This window comes from Micrasema longulum, unplaced genomic scaffold (assembly GCF_059751315.1).
Source record: "Micrasema longulum isolate JH-2025_06_02 unplaced genomic scaffold, ASM5975131v1 h1tg000067l, whole genome shotgun sequence".
NCBI classification, from domain to species: Eukaryota; Metazoa; Arthropoda; class Insecta; order Trichoptera; family Brachycentridae; genus Micrasema; species Micrasema longulum.
The window spans coordinates 51,125-75,017 of NW_028277274.1; the positions used below are offsets into that span (position 1 = coordinate 51,125).

Below are 23,893 nucleotides of genomic sequence, written 5' to 3' on the forward strand. Positions count from 1 at the left end.
AATTATGTTATCTGAAAACTTGCATTTTGACTGATAATTAAAAATTAGATTATAGGACTCGATAAAAAAAAAAACGTAATTTAAAACAAATACTTATTGGACAGATTAAATATCGTTTTTTCTTTGTATTTTTTTACATAGTATTTAAAAAAAACACTTTTTTTGTTATTTAACATCCAAAAAGCATTATTTGTTTATTTGGAAATACGTGAAGATATTATTTAGTATACAAATTTCGTACAGAGAATATGGTACTTATAACTATCCTGCGATGCTATTCTGAACCGCTCTCGTGGCCGTAGAAAACACTTTTATCTCGTGTATTTTGTATGTAAATACGCGAGGTGAAAGCTTTTTCTACGGCCGTAAGAGCGTTCAGAATATTATCTCTGCTACCCAAAATATGTCAAGTATTATACTAAAAAAATACATTTTTTTATGTGAACTATTCTAACATGCGCCATGTACATATGCTTTATCTGCAAATCCATTATCTATTTAGCAGATTTTTAAATTAAATTATGTGTATTTACAAGCATGTTTAAAGATAATGATATAGTCATATAAAAACGAAAAATCTCGACAGTCAATTCACGTAGGGCATGTCGATTTTATTGAATGTAAGTAGGTACCAATATTTCACCAAAACATAGCCTTCTACGTAAGGAAGCTACGACCAAAACCATAGACAATATCGTTTTGTTTACAAACATGTCACAATGACAACTGAAAATACGTATTTGTGGAAAATGTATTTTAATATTACTTTTGCTTTTAAGTTCTAAATCGTTGTTTTGGCATTATTTTGCCATGTTTAAAATTAAGAAGAAATATTTAACGATATTATATTGGATGCAACGGCGTTGACTTAACGCAAATTTTCCATTTTACACAATGACTGAACCGGCCAATGAGTACAGACATTTTATTTACTGTTAAATGAATTGTGTGTATCACATTTAATTAGTATAATTTCATATATATTATTTTGTAGTGGTCCTCCGGATTCCTTGACCGATGCATTGCAGTCCCAAATATTGTTTTATAAGGTTTGCTAAGTTTATTTTTACTTGTACCTATTTAAGTTTGTGTTGGTGCGTGTTTTGTGTGCATAATTTTTAATTTACAGGGGGAATATGAAAATCTTAAAATAGAAACCAAAGCTCTGGTCCAAGAGAATGCGGAAATGTCCAGACAACTTGACAGTCTCCTGCAACAAAAGAGTGAAATTGAAAATATTAATAATATACGAGAAAATAGTAAAGGAATTATAGAAAATCTTCATCATCAACTTAGTATTTGTCAAAAGGTAATAATTTATATAATAATAATTCTGTGCAACATGTAGCTACCCATACTATACACGACACCTCGCAGTGTGTATAGTTTAACTGTAGAATAGGGGTGGCTCTGCAGCTGCTATTACCGCTATCTCGGATGAGATAGACTTTTCTGGCCGGGTCTGCGGTGATATTTTCCAAAAAAGCAGGCGGCGGAGTCGAAGGCGGAGAGGGCGTAATTCCAATAAAACACGCTTAGTCTTGATTTACACACAATTTATTCTTTCAAAAACAGACAGGTTTTATTTAACTGTTTGTACTGTTTCCCCGGTCGGACACGGTACGAGACAGCACGTATAAGCTGCAGGAGAGAGCGAGAGAGGGTTGGGCTGTCCTGGATTAACTCATAGACGCGCTCTCTCATTGGGGGAACATTTTTAGATTTTATTTCTTCATTACAATTTCGAAACTGAATAACTCTCTTTACATAGAGTTAACATATGATTTGAGTATGTAGGCATCTTCCCCGTGTCTCAATTGACGCATACATTATAAGGGGAAAGATCCTACACACTCATCAAAAGGGTGACACAAGTTTTAGTGGGATTTTGTGAGGCCTAGTACCTCACAATCCTATACATATTTGTAGCTAGAGTCTCAATATTCTAACGTCTGCCCCCGCAGCAAGTGACATAATTAACCGTCTTTATTAAAGAGATAGCTCATAAGATTACAAAATCGAGATTTATAGCCGAAATAAATGAGAAAAACCAACATATAAATTATTACAAAAAACACTCATTTAGATCTTCATGTTAGAGCGCCGATAGCGCGGCCCAGCGATCAATTCGCGAAGCTCCACCCGCCGCCGGAGGTCGACAATTTCTCAACGCTCAGCGAGCCTTTTTCCCCGTGCAGCTGACATCTCCGAAGCTTTCGCGTCTATGAGCCCGAACAAGGGCCGCCAGGCTTGATATTATTTTTAATGTTCAACCGTTGTAGGCCGCATTCCGCCTTCTTTCTCCATACGAGCGGCGATTTCTGATACACATACCATTTTTATCACAAAAATACATTATATATGAATAAAACCATTACTGCTACCATGACGCCATTTCGCAGTAGGGGTAGGCAGAGTGAAAGGACCGCCACACACGTCTATTCTGGCATACATTTCTAACTTCTTCCACATTCATACATCTTGTCATACATGCCCTTCGTTTCTACCTGCTTTTGACATGAGCCGACTAAAGATTTTGGTTTTTCTGATCATTCCACGTCTTCCTTGGTTGTCCTCGTCACATTTATTTGTGTTTTCATTTATTTATTTTTTATTAACATTAGTTATCCAATTAATTCTCAATACATTACAAACCATACATATTACAATTAACTCTGATTATATGTGTTTGAAAAAAAAGCACTGCTCTCAAATTCACGATAACCTGTTTTTTTTTAGATATATATTTTTAGAATATTAGTTATTCTGTAAATGTAATAAAAAAATATTAGGTTTTTAATGGAATTCATACTACGAAGTGTGTGTGTCACTGAAAACATAAGTTTTAATAATGATTTATTTCAGGAAAAGGAATCTTTTATTTCACTATGGAATGTATCTCAGAAAACAACAAAAAATCTAGAAGAAGAACTGAAAACTTACCAAAGTTACCAGAAAACTACATCGTTTCACGAAGACATAGATGATGTAAGAAAATAAGCTTTAATTCAGATAAAGTGTTGTTTATTTTAATAGTTCTATTAGTAATAATTTCATAAAAAAATAATAATTTTAGTCAAAACATATACCCGTATGCAGAGACAAAACTTAAGGTGCGGAAAGTACATTCTAATTTCAAATGCAGAGAATAACCCGAAGGTGAAGACAATAGAATGTACTTTCCTCATCTTAAGCTTTGTCTCTGCATACGGGTAATACTGTAATATATATTTGAAAAAACTAATCTCTTTACTTAGAGTATATACAGGTTGTCCTCTGGCAGTTTTACACTTAAAAAAATAATCAATTTTGTAATAATTATATGTAAAATCTAATTAATTTAATTTCATGATCAGAAATACTGAGTATATATATTTTGATAATAACATTACCCATATGCTCTCCGTTTTGTTGCAAACACTCTCACAATCAAGACCTCATTTTGGCAATAACTCACTCGCAGATTTCTGGACTGATACTGAAATCTCACGTTGGATATTTTCTTGTAGGGCACTTATTGTTGAAGGCAAATTCTTTATATAAAAAAATTAGTAGTTTTTTTTACAAAAATCGTACATGGTAAGATCAGGTGATCTTGGGAGCCAGTTTATGTCACCAAAGCTACTTATTAATTTTCCAGAAAAAAAGACTCCTCACCTTACTCATTGCTGCTCTAGCTGTGTGTGCTGTGGCTCTATTCCGCTGAAAGTAGGTTATGTTATTGAAGCCGTCATGTAACTGTAGCTCCAGCATAAAAAAGTTATCTACTGTCGTGCAATATCGTTCTGAAGTCATTGCATTAATTGAAGAAAAAAAAGCAGTTTTCAAATGTGCGCCAAACAGCGGTCTTTAGGCTATCAAGTGGCATTAACTGCTTTTGATGGACTTCATGAGGATTTTTCTCACTCCAGTAGTGTATAATCTGTTTACTGATGTACTTTGTAATGTGGAAACCCTTTCAAAATCACTCTCATAGTTTTCCATTCATATGTGCTCATTTTCTTTCAACTGCTGTTATGATATGTTGTTTGTAGGGATGGAATTGCAGATGGAATTGAAATGCAAAATGTTGTGTATCGAAGCCGTTTTAATGCCAGTAGATGCTGCAAACTTACTGTCAGATTTGTGAGGATTTTGCAAAATTTTGTCTCTCGCACGGTTTATGTTCTCTAGATTCAAATCAGAAGCTGAAGGTTTGGGTCAAGGTTCTTTGCTATCGAATTTCTGACTGATCCTGTTCTTTAGAACTGTTGTACCCACGCCCGTATCATCTGCTTCGACAGCCATCATTTAATCTTCAGATATCGAATATAGAGAAAAAATGTTGCCTTGCCACATTGGTCAAATTCTTGTTTGCAAAATACACCTCAACCGCGGAAGCTTGATGGACTTCTGATTATTAAAAAAAAAAAACCGCAACACTCCCGCGTCAAATGATACCCTAACCCTCCGCTGCCTCTACTATAACCAGAGACGGCAAGGTATAAAGTGTCAAATCTGCTAGCGGACAACTGTATAATGTAAGTGAATGGCAGTCACAATAGAGTGTGATAGTATGCACAGTACTGTGTGCCCTAAAACACTATTTTCTTTCCTTTGGAAGGAAAACAAGATATTGTGAACTCGAGAGCTTCTAACCGCAAGTTATAAATTAATGTTCTATTTCCAAACGGTTACCTGATGAAATTTCTTAGATCTTCACAGCCGTTCAGATGCACGGTGAGGTTTTCGCAAGCTCAGCTACCCTAAAAAATTGACTTTGACCAAACACCACATGAAAACCGAGTTTTCCTTCGAGCCTGTAATCTTAGGGAGAGTGAAGTGCCACCAAACACAATTATATGATATTGTCATATTTTTTTTAAGGTAAAAAGGGAGTATTCAGCTTTGGTCAAAGTTCTGGAAAGCAAGTTGTCTTCATCCTACGAGGACATCAAATCCAAAGACAAAATCATTAAAAGTCTAACTGAAGAAAATTGTGAAATAAAAAAAAAATCTTCAGGAAGAGAAAGTTGTATTAATGACTACAAAGAAAGACAGAGTGAAAATAATTCCAAAATAGAATCATTAGAAAAAGAATTAGTTTATCTTAAAACTGAGTTAGCATCATGTAAGAGAAACTCTGAAGATCTATTAAATAATATGGAGTTGTGTAGACAAAATATGGATTCATATGCAAAAAAAGAATCAGAATGCAGGTATAAAGTAAGTTGAATTTAATTTACAATACAACACATAATACTATTTTTTTGTATGAATACGTCACTAGTCACAACCCGTGTCAAGGCATTATTTTACATTATTTAATTTATGTACCTAATTATGTTAGTACTTCAGTAATATTGAATTATAATGATTTTTTAAGGTTGCCGAAGCACTCAGAATAGTAGATGCAGCAATTTCTGAAAAAGATGCAGCACTAGATAGAGAAAAAACAACTTCAGGTTTGTTTATTTAGTTATTTATTGAAATTGAATGAAAGCTAATACATATTATTCTTGTGCTGAATATATGTGAAGTTACACTATTTTCTGAACACTATTTTTTGCTGAACATAAAAGAGAACAATATTTTCAATAATAAAACAATTTTCTAATTGAGATAAACATGACTCTGGCAAGTGTAAGATTTGTTATGCAGCTGCATTTTATATATGAAAAAAAAAAACAAAATATCGGAGGTTTTTTTCTATCCAAACTTTTTTTGACAATGTTTCTCAAGCGCATAAAATAGGTAAACAAAGAATACTGTGGCATATATGCCAGTAGTCATGTCCACAGTATTCTTTTTATTATTTTACTATAGTAAAGTATTAAAATATATTTTTAAATATGTACGCTAAGAAAAAGAAGCAATGTTTACTATAAACAAACTATTATTTCTATATGTAATACGTTAACACCGATAATCTTACCTAAATATGGGCAAAAATGCTTAAAAAATGCCTTAGCTGTAGGCACAATAATTATTAAAGGTCTTACAAGGATGTTAACTTTTAAATTTTTCCTTAATACTAAAGCTTATAAAGCTAAACTAAAGTATTGTAAAGCTAATTAAGAAATAGATTTATTCTGTCATTTACTAAAACATGATTAATTTTAATTGATTTTGCCGTGTGTGATTTTACTATAAATTTGTATGGAGTGAACCAATTGATAATAATACATATTAGTTTTCGTCAAATGTAAACTTAGTTTTTAAATCCAGCTCCAATGTTTATCTCAGACAATGTGAGATAAACATTGGAGCCGGATGGACATTACGTCACTTGAGGTATTGTTGATACAAATTCCTATGAAAAACGTGTTTTTGTGCATCATATAAAATACCTAACTCATGTGTGCTCACTAGCCTACTGCTTCTCCTTAACAGTGCAAATATAGTTAAAATAACTTTGTTGTTTTCTAATAAATATTTCCCATTTCACAGAGGAGTGTACTCGATTGTCAAATCAGGTGACAGAAATTCTCAACGAGTCAACACTACGAGTGCAAAAAGAGATAGACGTTGCAAAACAGAGCTACAACGATAAACTGAATGATATGCTCATACACATTCAGAGACTAGAGCTTGAGATGGGAGAGAAAAATCTGTCACTGGAAAGAGCTTTACGGTAAATACTTATTTTGTAAATTTACTGGTATTATTCTAAATAATTAAACATAGTTTTATATTATATGATGATTTTGGAAACACTTTCTGTTCCTTTGTCAAAGCTGTACCAACTAACTAGAAAAGAGATCGATAAAGATAGTAAATGTTTAAAAATTATCAATCACAAAGCGGAGTGCCTTAAAAGTTGATAAACATTGTTTTGCTTGTTACAGGGATTGTAAAATGTTAGAAGATGAAATAGAGAGACACCGAAAAGGTACAAATAACCAAGATGATGAAAATGGTTACCGAGTTTTGCTTCTTGAGCAGAAATTAGAGGCAACGTTCCAGCAATTAGTATGAAAATTGTATTTTTACTCATTAAAAAAATATATTTGAATGTGAAACGGATTTACTTTTTAAAAGCCAAAAAGATTGTATTGTTAATTTCATTTTTATATAAATAAAATACCACGCAAAACTTTTACGAAATAATGCATAGATTATCATGGTAAATTATTTTCTTTACTTTTTTTATCTTTCTACACAATTCCCATGTGAAAGTACAGTCAAATAAAGGAAAACGCTACATAGGTTTTGTTGTATTAATATAAGTCATTATGCATGTAGGTATTATTTAGATAAAATAACAACAATGTTCTGAAATATGTGTGTTTAGAAAATCCGTCAGTGAATGCACCTGTTTAAACACATTTAGTATGAAATCATATTCATCTGTTGAGATATAGCCAGTGCTATATTTTTGTCAGAGTTAGTAAGGATTTTTTGTTCTCATGTTTTTACACCCAGCATCAATTTTGACCTAGGGATATAATTGGCAAAAGTAACATAGCTGTATTCAAAAGGCCACATGAGAGCACCTATTTAATCAAATGGTAAATATATTATTCTAACTTTTGACGTGTCCATTGTCCGTCTTCAAGTATTTGTTGGATTTGGTCATGCCATGTCTTTCGTTGTCTTTCTCGTTTTCTGCATCCATCAACGCATTACAAATCTTTTTAGCTATTCTTTCACTGTCAATTTGCTCTACATGTCCAAACCAACGCAGCAACCCTTTCTCGATTTTGTCGGTAATGCTCGTCTCAGTTTTACATAATTCAAGGATCTCGACAGCACCTATCGTGCATAGTTTTTCTATACATTCGCCTGAGAGATTGCATTTCCAAAGCCTTGTTTTTCCAATTCCATACTAACCAAAGAACCAGTGGAGACAATACAATATTATCAACATCTTTACAGATACTGTCAGAGAGGCGGAATATACAAATCGTTTCAGAGAAGGAAAGTCTTCAGATGGATTTAGATCAAATGACAAACGGCTTCCAGAGAGACAAACGTAGAAGAGAGTGGGAGGAAAAATTGCACACCAATGAAATTGACAGTCTTAGGTATATTCATTTAACAATATGTTATTTTGTTACTTTATTGATTACTTTAATTTATACTTTATAGATCCTATCTTAATTATTATGTACTTGTCTTATTTTCTTTCAATTTTAATGTAATGCTTCTATTATTTTGTATGTATAATTTCTTTTTGAAATTTTGATGGCTATTGCCAGTGTCATGTTAAATAAAAAAATCAATATAAAATAATAAAGGTGAGGTAAGGAGGACATCACAGACGAATTTGGTGGATATAAAGGAATTCCAATAATAATTTGAGAATAGGAAATTTAAAAGAGTGAAGAAGGATTTGCATGTTTGGATATTTCAAGAAGGAAGGAAGGGAATCCATCATTTATCAGCCAGAGGAAGAACACTTGTAAACTCTACAGAGGAAAACACTACGCTCTGATTCAACCGGATATACCAAAGAGCCATTGGTTCAAAAGAGTTATACTTAGCAAATAAGAAACGTCTACCATTTGCCGAATGCGGTTGGGTTGGGGCATTGTTGTATGGAATCCCACCTGGCAAGGCTAAAGGTATTAGACTCCCCAATGTGTGAATGGCTTCCAGGTGAAGAAGATCTCAACCGAATATGTATCATTTCTATTCTAGTATTTTTATTAATTATTATGGCTCAACACAGGCACAGCCTAAAGAGCCATAATAAGTTCGTGAATATGTAAATTCATTTAATTGAATAAATAAATACATATTTTGGTATCTAAATCATTTTTAAAATGTACTAAATTTAAGATTTTAAGGATTTTATCGAGAAATCTATTTAAGAAGTGAATATCTAGTCATTTTCAGAATGCATTTTTTATGAAAAAAATAAAAATTTCTGGCAATTCCTAGTAGACAAAATAATTTGGAAGAATATCACCTACGTCTATAAAGGTTCTAGCTTTTTTACTTCACAAAAATCAACAGATGGAACCATTTAGGAAATGTGGATGAATCGGCAGAATGGTGAATGTAACACAATGTGTAAAGGTCAGAGCCGGACCTACCATAGGTTCAGTTGGCACAAAGAACCACACTTGCTTTCAAGGTAGGGGAGAATAATAGGCTCTTATTCATTTACAAACGTGTATATTCCCGTCCCTTTTCAGTAAGTAACAGGGTGTTCAATCACGTTAGATCCTATAAACTAGCCAATGCCATCATAAGTCTTGTAAGTAGACTTCCTTATTCTTCCATATTCCCTTTTCAAAAATATATTTTTTCTGTATCTTGATAAATATGTCTCACGCAAGTATGTATTAAAATCATACATGACTTTTTAATAAAAATTTCTAGAACTCAAATGGGAAATCTAAGGGAGGCATTAGACGATGCTCACAAGACAATACAGCGGCTGCAATCAGAACTTATTGTTAAGGAAAAGTTAGAGGAGACTCTTGAGGGGGAAAAATTGAATGCGACTAAGGAATTTGAAAGGCATTTTGAAACGCAACAGAAATTGAATGCAAAGTATGTACATTAAAAAGTCCTATATATTCATTTTACATACTGAGAATTGGGTATGTAAATGATTGAAACTAATAATATGAAACATGGTTTTGAATTTAACAGCCTTTTTGCCACAAAAAATATTTTGGGGTGTATTCCGTCTTATGAAGACATTATTTAGAACTCTGTGGAGTTCTGAATCTTTCCAAAACCTTTATAAAAGTACATTTAGGAGCTCACGGATCTTGTTATGGACCCACTTTTATGTTTTAGTTTGAAATTTGTCCCATTAAGCATGTTAATTTCTTTTCAGTCTTAGACTCTGAATATGTTGTCTAAAACAAATCAAATTGTAGTTCTTTCTTGATTGTTTACATATGTATAGAAACATTGTTTTAACTTATTAACCATGTATGGATCATCTTGTTTACCCACTATTTTTTACTTGCACTTTGATATATTATACTAGTTACCAGTTTATTTTTAGGTGGAAAGAAAGCATGAAAGATATCACTTATAAACTTCAAAACAAGCTGGAAGAATTAAAGATCGAAACTAAGCGTCTTAGAAGAGATAATGCAAAGCTTAGATTAAAGTATGGAGAAGAAACTCGACATTCTGAATCAGACAGTCTACGCAGCTAACAGTGGAACCTTGAAACCTGTTCATTTATTGTTGCCACGAGTAGAGAGACGAGTTTATTTTTTAAAAACCTGATGAGTTAAATGAGAGAAGAATAAATACTGCAGCAATGACAGTGTTACGAGTGATCAAATTTAGAAAGTATGCTCTAAGTAAATATTGAAATTAAGTGTATGGTATACTGAAAGGATACTCAGCGGAGTTGTCCAATTTTTTAGACCCCTGAAGAAAGCTGTTAAGTAACATATGGTCGGTCGGCGTGCATTATCGCCAATCTACTAAATCAACTTTTCACAGGAGACAGAAAAAACTGTTCTTAAAATCAAATCTAACACATTATTTACTCCGATTTGCATTGTTGCTTTTTTTCAGAAAACTCGCCTCGTTATAATCCCCCAATATGAAATGCACGCCGACCAACGATATATAGCTTCCTGTGTATGAGCGCCATAGATTTTTAAAATCATTATGGGGCATACATATGATATAAGATCCATGAAAGTGGAAGCTAAGATTTAATGCCAAGATGTGTGGCGATCTATCTTCCCTGCCTATCCATACAGGAAATGTTGTGATAGTAGCAGCAACATTAACAACAACTATATACCCACACGCACTTTCTTTAAATGCATCAAGTAAGAAAATACGCAAAACAAACTATTTTTTGTATATATATAATGATAAATGTAAAGATAATATTTTATTAGATGTTTCTGTACAAAAAAATATACGTGTATATGTACCAATTAAAATCAACAATACCAAATAAAAATACCAAAAAGTAAACTGTATGTTTCTGGTTATTATTGAAAGATGATAATATTTTTGTACATGATTAAGTGTATGCAAAGTTTAAATAAAAAACATTTATTTCAATAATAATTTTATTAATTTAAATATGTACCAATTCCATAGCCCTTATTTAAACAAGATGACAAATGTAATGGTGTTTGATGATATAACAGTCAATTTAAATTTTCCATATGATAATTTTAATATTTGTTTTAAAATTTTGGTGCATAAATGATTCCTATCAAGTAATCAACAAAAATAACAAAATTTAATTGCAAACCATAGAATTATAATGTTACAAACACTCTTTTTTTTTAAAACAAATTGAATGAAATTCAAAACAATTTGTTCCTAAATACCGGAATTAAGATAAATTATTTTGGAAGGGTTTTTATGTATCTTATAAAGTACATATGTTAAAAACAAATCATAATATTATGTTCATATTGTAAAATATCTAAAAATGAATATTAACTTTGTATCAAAATGAATATCGATTTGCCTGGATAGTAAATTAAATTAAATCACTTAATAATATTTATTATGACTATTATTATACTTAGGTATTTATTTATTGACAAAATAATAGGAAATTAATGCTTCATGTGAAAACAACATTATTTTATTTTTGTTATCACAGTTTTGTTAATCATAGGAAAACATTATTCAACTCAATGCCAGGGATTTTCACAAAAGTTTACAGTATTTTGGACCAATTTGCCATTGAATAAGTAATTGAAAAATTAATATTGTTTTTTTTTTATTCCCATAAATTTAAAGGGTGATGATGAGGCTGTCGTTTTGGATTTAGATTTTTTTCCATCAGTCTTACACTTGAAATAAACTGGGTCTGCTTCATCCTCCATACAGCACTGAGCACTGAGGTATGTACCTACATTCCTTGAATAATAGTTTAATTTCAGTTTTTATGCTGTTTGACACTTTGCGCCGCAGCAGGCCAAGAGACCCAATGAGGAAGTTCAGTGCTACGGGAAATCGGGTATAAAGAATGTTTTTTACACGTAGTAAAAATTAGAGCATTTAATTGTACTGCAAAGTTTTTCAAAAATGTATGAAAAAAATAATGAAAATGAACTGCTTCGCAATGTCACAGGTTTATGTGACCAAATGTTACAATAAACAATTAAATAAAGCGTTACTACGCTGTTAGGGCAACTGGCAACAGATTTCCGGTTTCCGGGGTAGCCAATTTTTTAGAAATTTAGCGTGTTTTGATATTTAGCGAGTACAAATAATATTTTTTTATAATTGTACTTTAAAAAATCATAGCGCCGATAACATGATACATATTTTAAAAATATATTTTTGTTGCTCAGTTGGATAGTCTATAAAAAAATAAAAAAAACTACTGAACTTCCTCTTTATGGTATAATTTACTGAGGCTTGACAAAAACCACATTTCAGTTTTGTAATCAAACTAGGAATCGACCCTGGAATCCCTGGGTTTGGGGCAAGAGCCTCAGCCACTACGCTGTCACGCATGCAGCAAACATGCTGGGAAACCAAAATTGCTTCTCATTGGGCGCTTGCGTGTCAACCCAGGCTAATCCTTCTTTCACCATGTGTTCTAAAGCTTTCTGCGCTCTTGTTTCTTCCCACCTTCAAATATAAAAACAAATCAAAATTCATTATTCAATTTGGATATTTATGTAATAGTTTTATTTATTATTCCATGTCCGCTCCCTAGTTGGAGCATACGGTGTCCACAAAGATCCTCCAGCTCCTGTGGATCCTCCCAAGTCAGGTTAAATATAATATAGTCAGGGAAAATAAATAGCCTTCAAAGAGTTGTAATTTTACAACAATTTTTTGTTTTAAGTTTTCGCAAGAGGAAAGAAGAAAAATCTGTTGAAAAATGCCTTGTTATATAATGTTATCATTTATATGAGTTTGTTACCCCAAATTTTCCCGCAAGCTTCCTATAGAAACCCAAGCCTTGTTAGCAGTAGTAGCCTGCTGCAGAACAGCAGTATGGTCCATGTTCAGCTCTCCAGGTATAGATTGTACCAACCACTGCCCTTTTCCAACTGGTACTACACTGAATCTATTTATAAAAAAAAATGTTTAAAATAACTCTTTCTTTTTTTACATGTGTGATTGAAAAATAAAAAAAACTGCAAGGATGTACTTAAATAATTTCTATAGCGCCGTTTTTGTGAAAAACCACCTCAAGGACACTTAATGTTATACTTGTATTCATATTAAAACTTACATTCTACATTAACAATATATATTTAACTGTCTGATTTTTACTTGAGGATACGATAAGCAGAAGAAGTGTGATTTCAGTTGAGATCTGAACTGAGTGGGACTGTCGACGATTTGCAAATGTGAGGCCAATTATTTCCAGGCAGAGAGGCTGGCTAATGCAAACATATGATCCCTGAGCCGAGTGTCAGTCAGGAGTAAAGTTTTCCTCTGCCCGAATCAAACGCTGACCTAAGAGCAGATTTTCTTTCACATATATTTTCGCTGATACAAAAGTCCAATGGACATCTTGGAGCAATTTCATAGAGGGATTGAATATTGTCCAGTAAAGATATTCATGTATCTTCAAGCCGATTATTTCAACTTAAGACATGTCTACTCTCAAACACACCCGAGAGAAATAATGTCAAAAGATTCAGTCAACAAAAATATATGAATTTGCAGTTTTTAATGAAGCCTGTTTTAATTTTACCCATTTCCAAATATTCTCAGCTTTTTGACAGCCACCAGAAGGTCTTCCAGAGTTATTTCTTGGTGCTGTTTACCTTTTCCCCTGGCAGCAATGAGCCTTGTTCGTAATTCATCTAAACTTATTAGTCCTCCATTTTTATAGTTTGTTGAAAGACAAACCTCCACTACCTGTACTCCTAATTCATAATAGAAATCACCGATACCTGTAAAAAAAAAAATAACATTGGGGATTTAAAAATTCATTTGTTTAAGTCAATAATCATAGGAATTCATTTGATACCTAGGACGGACCAAAATCCTTTTCCCGAAGCGAGAGGATCAACGCCGATAGCAGCACACATTTCTTGAAATTGTTTACGGAACTGAGCGTTTTTGCGGATTTCAGTCTTGTGCTTGGCTGCGAATTCTTCAAGGTTTTCTCTAAAAACCTCAAGTTGCTTAGACATTTGTTGAAAGGAATTTTCTTGAATTTCTGTCCCCTTTTCCTTATATTTTTCTTGTTCTAGCTTTTGTTTGTGGATAGCACCAACACCTGCTCGCCGTCGCATTTTGGAAAATGATAATATTAAGTATAAATTATTGCAATATTAATATGCAACTAGAGTATTAATATTGTAGACGAAAACTAACAAATGTCAAAAATGACATGATAGAATTGTAAATTGTAATTCGCAATCACAGACTAATTGACAATTGACACAATTGACAACTCCGACACAGAAAAACACAAATTACAGAAAAGTGACAACACTGATAACCGATGCCAAATCTATGTTTGCCAGTACGCATAATAAAATAAATCAATTTAGATAAGTACTACTTTTGACCCATGTAAATTTGTTATGTTGGTACAGGTGTTAATGAAGTTCACTCTCCTCACTAAAACTCTACCAACTTTAAAACACATAAAATTTTTAGCTTGGGTGGGTATGTGCCACACGATTTCCTTTTTTAATAGTTTCGTTTATGTTATGTATAAACATAAAATTGTTGCAAATTACATGGTTTATTCAACTTCAACGTGCCTTGTTTACAAGAAACATTCGAGGTAATTCAATTTATCCAAGTATTCCATCCGCTCCATTATTGTCTGGTGTCCGTTGTGTGCCCAATAACGATGACATCGAATCTTACTTATGTATCAATCAACTTTTTTTATTATTTATTCTAAAATTTGCACGCTTATTTTCAGAAAAATGTATGTAATTACCGCTCTCAAATTTCGGGTGTTTAAGGTTATGTTTTCCGGTAGCTCGTATAAATAAATTTTCTCGATAAGTTTTAAATCTCAATAACTAATCATTATATTCTATCTTCTGTCGATGCATATCTCCAGCAAATTTACACATTTGCTAACTTTGAGCTACACTACATACAGCTCTCAATAACTACTACTGTTTACCATACAAAATTTTCTGTGCTGTCATTTCAATTTGTAAACATAGGAACAGGTTTTGTATTTAATCTGTCACTTTTTACCTAGTCTTCTATATTCTTAATTCTAACGTTTCTAAACTAACCATTATTCTACCGTTTCGTTTTACAATACGTCCAACTTTTCACCAGAGAAATAAGTAAACGCTGACAGTGTTGGTTTCAGATAGCGAAGTTCCCCCCGCTGGGTGGCCCCCCCCGGAGAGGCGCCCCCCTCTCACGCGCGGGTCCCGCAGCCCCTGGACACGGTTACGCGCGGATTTATCTAGCGAAAGTGTTATTTTAGTTTTTTTTGCGTTTATGTCGCGCAATCACTTCCGTCGCTCCGCGAGAAAATGGCTTCAGCCGAATTCTTAGAAGAAGCCCTGAACACCAACGTGGACGAGTCCGCCGTGAGCGCCATCGTGGGCTCCCTGGAGACGCAGCTCGGGGGCAAGCTGTCCAACGGGGGCGCCAAGCCCCCCGGGCCCGGCGTTCAGCGCCTGCAGACGTTCCCCGCGCAGGGCGGCCTCACGCTCGTGCACAAGGCCGAGCCCGGCAAGGCCTTCCCGCAGGGCGCGGGCCGCGTGCTGTACCCCACGCAGGGCCTGCCGCGCACCGTGGCGCTGGCCCCCTTTTCGCAGGCTGCGCTGCAGGTGGGCGCGCAGCACAAGCCGCTGCAGGCGCCGCTGCTGCTCAAGCCGGGCCCCACGCAGGTCGGCCTGCGCCCCAACTTGCTCGGCGTGCCCATGACGAGCGCCTCCATCCCGGTGGAGATCGTCGGCAAGGGCCTCAGCCAGGGCGCGCAGGGGGGCGCGCTGCCCACCAACGTGCAGATCGTGAACATGCGACCCGGGACGCCTGTGGGCGGCCAGAAGAGCGTGGCCGCCGTGTCCCCCCGTGTGGTGATCGGCTCTCCGCAGGTGCTGGGTGGTGCCGCGCGGCCCGCCGGCACCGGCATTACGTTGCAGACTCTGCAGGGCTTCCAGCCGGGCCAGCAGGGCCACCTGTTGCTGAAGACGGAGAATGGCCAGTTTCAGCTGCTGCGGGTCGGGCCTCCGGGCCCCGGCGCCCCCGCGGGTCAGGCCATCCGCCTCAGCATGCCCTCCAACCCCTCCTCGCCCATCACTGTTCTAGGGGGCGCCGCCCCGCAGCAGGTGTCAACCCCGCAGCCAGCACTCGTGAGGCCCGCAGCCCCCACCCAAGCCCTGCAGCGCACCCCGGTGGACAACCTTAAGGAAAAGTGTCGGAAGTTCCTCTCTAATCTCCTGGACCTCTCCAGCAAAGAACCTAAGACTGTGGAACGTAATGTTAGGATTCTCATTCAGGAGTTGATCGACATGCGAGTCGAACCCGAAGTGTTTTGTCAGAGACTTGAAAAGTTATTGGACGCGAGTCCTCAGCCGTGCTTGATCGGTTTTCTAAAAAAAACATTGCCCATATTGAGGTTATCGCTGGTCAATAAGGAGCTGGTAATCGAAGGTATACATCCTCCGCCACTCAGTGTTGTGTACTCCAATGTGAGCACTCCCAGTTCCCCGTCCATTCAGAATGTGCAGACCACCATGAGCCCAATGATTGTGTCTTCTGCGTCTGCGGTACACTTGCAGGGGAATAGGATTGTCACGCAGCATCAGTCCATGCCGGCTCCTGCTGTCCCGGTCACTTCAGGAAAGACTAATACCCTGAGAAATGTAACCAAGCAACAATCCCAAGTATCTAAAACCTTTCTAAAAGTAAATGCCGGAGTTCCTTCCTCTCCCAGCTTGCTGGGTGCTTCCAAACAGATTTCTAAAGAAAAAGAAAAAAAAACCACCGCGTCATTTTCCCAGTCCGCATTCTCCGACATAGACAGATGGCGGCGGATGATGACATTAATGATGTCGCAGCTATGGGTGGAGTAAACTTAGCCGAGGAGTCTCAAAAAATTCTGCGTTCCACTGAAATGATTGGAACTCAAATAAGATCTTGTAAGGATGAATATTTAGCCTCCATGGGACCGTTGCAAGCGCGGTTAAAACAGATTGCGGCAAAACATGGTTTGGAAGAGCCGACATTCGACGTCGCCGCTCTTATATCCCACGCTCTGCAAGAACGTTTAAAAAACCTCGTAGAAAAATTAGCCTGTATAGCGGAGCACCGTTTAGACATTATCAAATTACTCCCCAGCTACGAAGTCACCCAGGATGTCAAGGGGCAACTCAAGTTTCTGGAGGACTTGGACAGAGTGGAGAGGAAACGTAGAGAAGAATATGAGAGAGAAATATTGCTAAGGGCGGCCAAATCGAGATCAAAAACCGAAGACCCTGAGCAAGTTAAATTGAAGGAAAAGGCGAAGGAGATGCAGAGAGCTGAGATGGAAGAAATGCGTCAGAGAGAAGCCAACTTGACCGCATTGCAAGCCATCGGACCGAGAAAGAAACCGCGACTCGGAGCTAATCATAATGATTCGGCCATGTCCTCCGAGACGAGCGCTATGGACGTAGCTATGGGCAGTAAGAATGGGGCGGGTCGTTCGGCAGCTCCCTTGAGAGCCAGAATGAAGAGAGTGAACTATAGAGATCTACTCTTTCTCTTAGAACAAGAAAAGGACACAGTGAGAAGTCACCTTCTATACAAGGGCTATTTGAAGTAACCGGGTTCCACTAAATCAATTTGGACTTGTTATTATCACAGTGATGAACCAGCGACATTGGTTCTCCTAAATTTAAGGACTTACTTTTGGAATAAATAGTTTTATTGTTAAAAGCAAAAGGAAAGGATAACTGAATACATTATGTGTCTGGGTCGTTAGCTTTCTCCGTGCTCTACAGATATATTATTGTTTTATAATTTTTACACAGACTTTTTTTAGAAATGGACCAAAATGTTAATGATAAATGATTTATAAATATGTATATTTAGTACTATTAAGTGTAATTTTGTTATAGAACACGAATGGGTTGGGTTTAAAGACAAGCGTAGTTTTTTTTTTTTATATACCATTATTGGCATAATTTTCTCGGACTGTTTTTGCATTAAATCAATATCATTTTATTTCCGCATTCCGGAGATAGCATCCAGTTTTATTTACTGTTTCAGGAAATTAAATAATTTATTTTACATAAAAATAAACATCTGACATGGATTAGCTTGTTTCATTTCTATAAAACTACATAATTGTTTTTTTGGAGATCCATATTTATTTACCTTTTTTTAAAACATTCGTTATCACTTTCTATAGAATATTATTTGATTAGTTTATTTTAATGCTTCCACAACAAAATTAGAGGATTTATGATACACGTTTTAAAGATAAAATTATATAATCCAAAACTATATAAACCGGGTAACAATTACAACTACCTATCAGATAAAACAATATTAAATTAAGATTTTTAACTTGAGATATTATCTCCTAGAGAATGTATTAAACTTCATCCAATATCTGTTTTGTGAAATTACCATCATATTATGTGGAAATATTCAATAAAAACCTGTCAAACAGAAAAAAACTTGAATATTTTTTTAAAGGATAATAAAAAAAAACAACACATTTATATAGACTTTTTTTATGAATATTGCTTTTAAGTTGATGTACGATATACGAATTAAAATGAGATGCCAAGTTGTGATATTTCTAATCCTCTTTTTTTAGTATAATTAATTCTCACTCTGATATAATAAGTGCAACCAAATTAATACTATTCTTAATATTACGTAAACTTAACAATCATTATAGTAAATTTTATAACAACATTTTTATAAATATTTAGTTTTTATTTTATTCTAAGCAATTTGTGCGCACAATTTTACTAGACAAATATTAAAAGGGAAAATGTGTAATAATATTGTATTATAGCTTTTGAAATATATTTTATGCAACAATAATTTTTTAGAACAAAAAATCTAGATTTAAAATTAAGCTCTATGGAGCACAAATAAATACCTTAAAATATTATAGGAATCAGTTTTATCTTTGGTGTCTAAATGCTTTATATTTTATTGTGTAAAATTAAAAGCTATGCCCGATTCAATAGGCTTTAAAAATGCCAAAAATAGTGAAATTATTAATTCTCTACACTCTATGTTGGCAAGTTCTACTCGCCAGTAGAAAAATTTACAATGAGGAAGTTCAGTGGTTTTTAAATTTTTCAGATTAGGGTCAGGTAGGGTAAAAATAAGAGTGAAAAAGTCAGGCAAAGAAAAGACAGTGTTATTGCTAATACATAATTATTTCGAAACAATAACAAAAAAATACTAGTTTTATTTACATACTATATAGTTGGTACTACAATTATGAAATGTTCATTTTATTACCATAAATGCCTTTTGAAAAAATATGTAAAAGTATATAAACTTTTATTATATTGCGAACGCCGACTGCCGCATGTCGCTGCTCGCAGTGTCAATCGACGCTAGTAGACTTTCTGTTTACCCACATAAACATACATCAGTGTTGCGTTAAGCTTTGACTATTAGACACCGTAAAATTGAGACACCGTAAGGGGTAATAACCAGACAGTGTGCGGGTAAAACGAGACTACAAGGACCAATTTTTACTCCAAAATGCCACAAAAGTACATGAAAAAACTTTTAAAACAATTTGCTAAAAATGAACTTTGTGCAGCCATGTGGTCGTCAGAACTGGAGAAATGTCACTTTGTAAAGCAGCTGAACGATTAAAATTGATAAATAACTCTTAAGTAGGCCATTTTCTGGTAAACCCTATGTCTAAACAAGGGAGAAAAACTACATTGAACGGCGAACAAGAAGCAGACCTTTCATAAAAAAATAAGATTATGGCTAAATGGTGATTTGCATTGACAGCAGAAGAAATTAAATGTACCGTTCAAACATACACAAGAAAATAATTTCACTTTTGATATTTGTTACTCGCGTGTTGTGTTACCTGTGATACTTTCTGCTGTCTTATATTTTGTATTTAAAATAACCAATTAGTTGGTACGGTGATTTAATGTTAATTTTATACTTTTTATTTGTGTTTTGCATTTAAAATAAATAAAATACTTAATTTTGAATAAAAACTACAAGGTTTTCTCATCTTCCCACATTTAAAAAAGGTTAAAAATGATAGCTTAGATAATAATATTCACTCAAAAATTGTTCAAACCCTCGTAGTTGTAGAAATTGCAAATTCAACCCAAACTCTCTCATATTATTATTTATTATCATTTTTCTCGTATGTATAGCATAGCACTGCTGCCACAGTTGTATTGTTTTTGCACTCCAGTGTCTATTTTTGCCCCATCTTGAGGGTAAAAATAAGACAGAATTAAAAATTTTTCCCTCTTAAATAGTTACAATTGTCGTCTAATATAATGAAAGACTATTCAAACATATATTTATGTCTAAAAAGTAGATTATTTAGTGAGATATAAATTTTGTCTCATCATTCCCTTCCTGACCCTATCAAACTTAACCAATAACTAAAAAAAATATTTTTATGTATCGTATCATCAAATAATTTTTTTAAATTTTGTGATTTTGAAATTACTACACCTGCGATAACACAAGTTCTCTTTGGTGAGTTGTCCTGATTGGGGAGTTGGCTTACCGTTAACCGTAAATCTATCACAACACTCATTGGTTGATTTTGGAGTTCTTTTCTAATCCAATTTCCTGTAGCACTGAACTTCCTCACTCTTTTTTATAAATATATGTCTGAATATCCAAAATAGGCAGGAAGAGTGAAATTCTGGACTTTTAACAAATAGCATTGTCATCTAATGGAATTTTTAATGGTCATAACATTTCTATTCAAGGCAGGCATTCATTTCTTTTCTATTTAAATTTACATGTATGGGTCGTTCTTGGTTGTCTCACTATAAGCTGTGTCTCTGTATTTAATAAATGTATCTATTATGTTGTTATTGAATAAATTCCTTTCGCTTTCAACAGTTAACAACATAATAATTATTCATACTAATGCCTAGGAGGTTCTGGTATTAGTTTTCCCGACTTAAATAAAAGATGTTATTAATATTCAAAAGATGGGAATTTGAAACGAGAACAATCATTCAGTTTTAAGACAATAAAATCAGAATTAAAAACATTTAGAAACTTGCCAACCAGCCAAATAATTATTTGCTTGCCAATCTCAGATTTAAGCACATTTTGATACTAAAATTTCAATTTAAAGAGGCATAAATTATATATTTATACAACCAAAATGCATCTACTGTTATCTTTATAAGTATATCATTAAAATTTTCAACAATTTTGTCTTTTGATATGGAATTTTAAATCTTCCTACAAAAATAACAAAACTATATTTTTGTACTAAACATTTTAATCCATAGTGTTTATACACAGAAGGACAATTAATTATTTAATAAGATTTTAATAATTGGATTATAAATTAAAATATTTTTTAACTTAAAGTTTAACTTATGATAATATATAAACTTAGTAACATTAATGAACACAAAAGTATTGTATATTAGTTTCTATTATATTTTCGCTCCACTTTCAAAATCGACATGCTGGTCATTCTCGATCCCAGTCATTAAAAAAGGAAATGAAAATTTGTGTCAAAAACAAATAACCATCTCAAGTTTATCAAATCTCTAATTGCTAGTACGTTGAGCTGACATTGCAAAAAACATGAAATGTTTGTTGTTAAATATGTGACAGATCTAATGATATGCAAATTTATCTCTTCTGTTTCTTTCCTGTGTGATATTTGAATTTTTTATGTTTTAATTTGACTTAATAATGTACAAAAGTAGATGAATGAAAACTTTAAAAAAAATCAAAGGATGCAAACTCTCCTGGCACAGAAAATCTAGTTGTTATATTTATCAATTCCTAATATTTTATTAGTTCATTCATGTTTTTTTATATTTTTATTGTAAAGAGGAAGTTCAGCCCTACGGGAAATTGGATATAGAAAATGTATTCTTGCTCACTGTAAAAATTAGAGCATTAAATTGTATGGCGAAATTTCTTGAAAATGTATGAAAAAAATAATCCAAACAAACTACATAGCATGATGTCACTAATTCTTCCGCATCAATCGATGATAAGAGAGTTGTAATAGATTTCCGATTTACGGTAGGTCAACTGGCCAATCAGCAAACCTCACCGAGAAGAATAGGAAGAGAACTTGAGACGTCCACTATATATGAAAAAACCACTGAACTTCCTCATTACTTTTATGTTTACAATAATTGAAGTGCTGGATTCATTTTAGCGCCCATTCTTTGAAGAGCAATGATAGCAGACACGGCTTTTGCCCATCTCTTCTTAATTACGTAGCGTTTAAGTTTGACTTTAGTTGTTGTAAGTTTCCGGTAACTTGAGCCGCTTCCTGCACCCACTTGTGATTTCTCGCTTCTTCGGCTGTCATCCGATCTCTGAAAGTTAAAACAATTAACTAACAACAGTGAAATGCGCCTGTGCATTTTAGCATGGTTTAAAATTAGCACGGTAGGAAGATATCGCAACAGAGAAGGACAAGTCCTGTATCATGCACAAGACAGCTCAAACCACACTTTATTATGTGATCTCAGCAGGAATGGAACCCAGAACCCTTGTACTGAAGGCAAGTGTTTAGCCAAGCTTACAAACAAACAAACAACAAAGGGTAGGCAGAAAGGATAGAACGCCGCATCACTCTATCTTTGCATACAGATCTCGCTTCTTCTACATTCATATATCTTCTCATGCACGCGCGCCGATTATTCCGACTTTTAACATGGCCATCTTCAAGTATTTGTTGGATTTGGTCATGCCATGTCTTTCTCGTCTTCCTCTATTTCTGCATCCATCAACATTTGCGTCATAAATATTTTTAGCCGTTCTTTCGCTGTCCATTCGCTCTACATGTCCAAACCAACGCAGAGCTACTTTCTTGATTTTGTCGATAATGCTTATCTCAGCCTTGCATAATGTACGGATCTCAACATTTGTGCATTTATCGTACATAGTTTAAAACTACACATTCGCCTGATGAGATCGCATTTCGACAGCATTCAGCCTACTTTCATCCCTGTTTTTCCAAGTCCATACTTCACTCCCATACATCAAGGTCAGGACCAGGACTCTATTGCGAACTGCTAATTTTGCCTCTTGCGACAAACATTTATTTGCCAAGGTTGAATTAAGTGCACCGTTCACTCTGTTCCCGGCACTTACCCCCGTTTCAATACCTTTCTCAGTCATTCCATCCCTAGTAAACATATTTCCCAGGTACACGAATTTCTCTACCTTTTTTAGTATAACCCCATTTACAGTGATTTCACATTTAGTCATTAAATATATATTTTATTTTATAATAATGTTCCTAGTCTCAAAGATGTTGTAAAAGTGATGAAACTAGTTATTGACTATTTGAAATTTGTGGATTTCTAAAAATGAAAAGAAATATTTGTGCTCTTATGATTTAACCAAATATTTCAATTTTGGGGGTCATTTTCAACGAGTTGTAAATAACTCACTATCATTCACCCTTTATTTCTATAATAATGAACTTCCACCAAAAATTTCCTTGAATATTTTAAATAGCGGATGTAAGCAAATTTGTAGAGGGACGATTCAAAACTATTTGTTCTATAAAATCAAACTTTTAGATGCCATCTGGAGTCTGGAGTGTAAAGGCCTGAACTATGGAACATATGCAGCATATAGGATGTCGGTAATATCTACATAGATATGGAAACCATGTTATATAAATGTATGTGGATTAAAAAGGAAAGTAAAAGAAAATTGCTGACATTATATCATTTTTATTCAAATTTATCTTATTAACATAATAAATTAAACAACAAATAAATCTTAAATAATAATAAAAGAATTCTTCATATATATAGGAATAGTTTAATGATAGATTGTATACATTTTCCATAAGATGAGAACTAACACGTAATTTAGCATTATGTAG

The 23,893-nt window shown here is 34.4% G+C and overlaps 5 protein-coding genes across 7 annotated transcripts in view; 3 read left to right on the forward strand and 2 right to left on the reverse strand.

Annotated features, from left to right (window-relative positions):
* The first annotated feature begins 684 nt into the window (after positions 1-684).
* On the forward strand, positions 685-10,980 carry LOC148285036 (uncharacterized). The gene is made up of 11 exons (XM_088231013.1): positions 685-914; positions 995-1,049; positions 1,130-1,309; positions 2,866-2,988; positions 4,867-5,205; positions 5,366-5,444; positions 6,430-6,613; positions 6,828-6,951; positions 7,858-8,006; positions 9,310-9,483; positions 9,950-10,980. The coding sequence occupies exons 1-11, from the start codon at positions 895-897 to the stop codon at positions 10,104-10,106; spliced, it is 1,584 nt and encodes a 527-aa protein (XP_088087139.1). The 5' UTR covers positions 685-894; the 3' UTR covers positions 10,107-10,980.
* A 1,291-nt stretch (positions 10,981-12,271) lies between these two features.
* On the reverse strand, positions 12,272-14,339 carry lsn (vacuolar-sorting protein SNF8). The gene is made up of 4 exons (XM_088231042.1): positions 13,877-14,339; positions 13,598-13,799; positions 12,815-12,961; positions 12,272-12,516 (listed from the first exon to the last, which is right to left on the reverse strand). Exons 1-4 carry the CDS (start codon positions 14,142-14,144, stop codon positions 12,384-12,386), a joined length of 750 nt encoding a protein of 249 aa, XP_088087168.1. The 5' UTR covers positions 14,145-14,339; the 3' UTR covers positions 12,272-12,383.
* Positions 14,340-14,468: 129 nt separating this feature from the next.
* On the forward strand, positions 14,469-18,136 carry LOC148285038 (uncharacterized). 2 transcript variants are annotated; one of them, XM_088231025.1, is made up of 2 exons: positions 14,469-14,644; positions 15,197-18,136. In XM_088231025.1, exon 2 carries the CDS (start codon positions 15,366-15,368, stop codon positions 16,911-16,913), a length of 1,548 nt encoding a protein of 515 aa, XP_088087151.1. In that variant the 5' UTR covers positions 14,469-14,644; positions 15,197-15,365; the 3' UTR covers positions 16,914-18,136. The 2 variants fall into 2 exon arrangements, with proteins under 2 accessions (XP_088087151.1, XP_088087159.1); XM_088231033.1 differs by having other exon boundaries at positions 14,473-14,644; positions 15,185-18,136.
* On the forward strand, positions 16,955-17,644 carry LOC148285039 (transcription initiation factor TFIID subunit 4-like). Its single transcript, XM_088231139.1, has one exon. It carries the CDS (start codon positions 16,955-16,957, stop codon positions 17,642-17,644), a length of 690 nt encoding a protein of 229 aa, XP_088087265.1.
* Positions 18,137-19,204: 1,068 nt separating the features above from the next.
* sqa (spaghetti-squash activator) overlaps positions 19,205-23,893 on the reverse strand; it is a 96,206-nt gene continuing 91,517 nt past the window's right edge. The window contains exon 8 of one of the 2 annotated variants that reach the window (XM_088230999.1): positions 19,205-22,367. In XM_088230999.1, coding sequence (XP_088087125.1) covers positions 22,262-22,367 — 106 coding nt within the window. In that variant the 3' untranslated portion in view covers positions 19,205-22,261. The remainder of the gene's footprint in view (positions 22,368-23,893) is intronic. The other variant, XM_088230994.1, reaches the window with a different exon arrangement.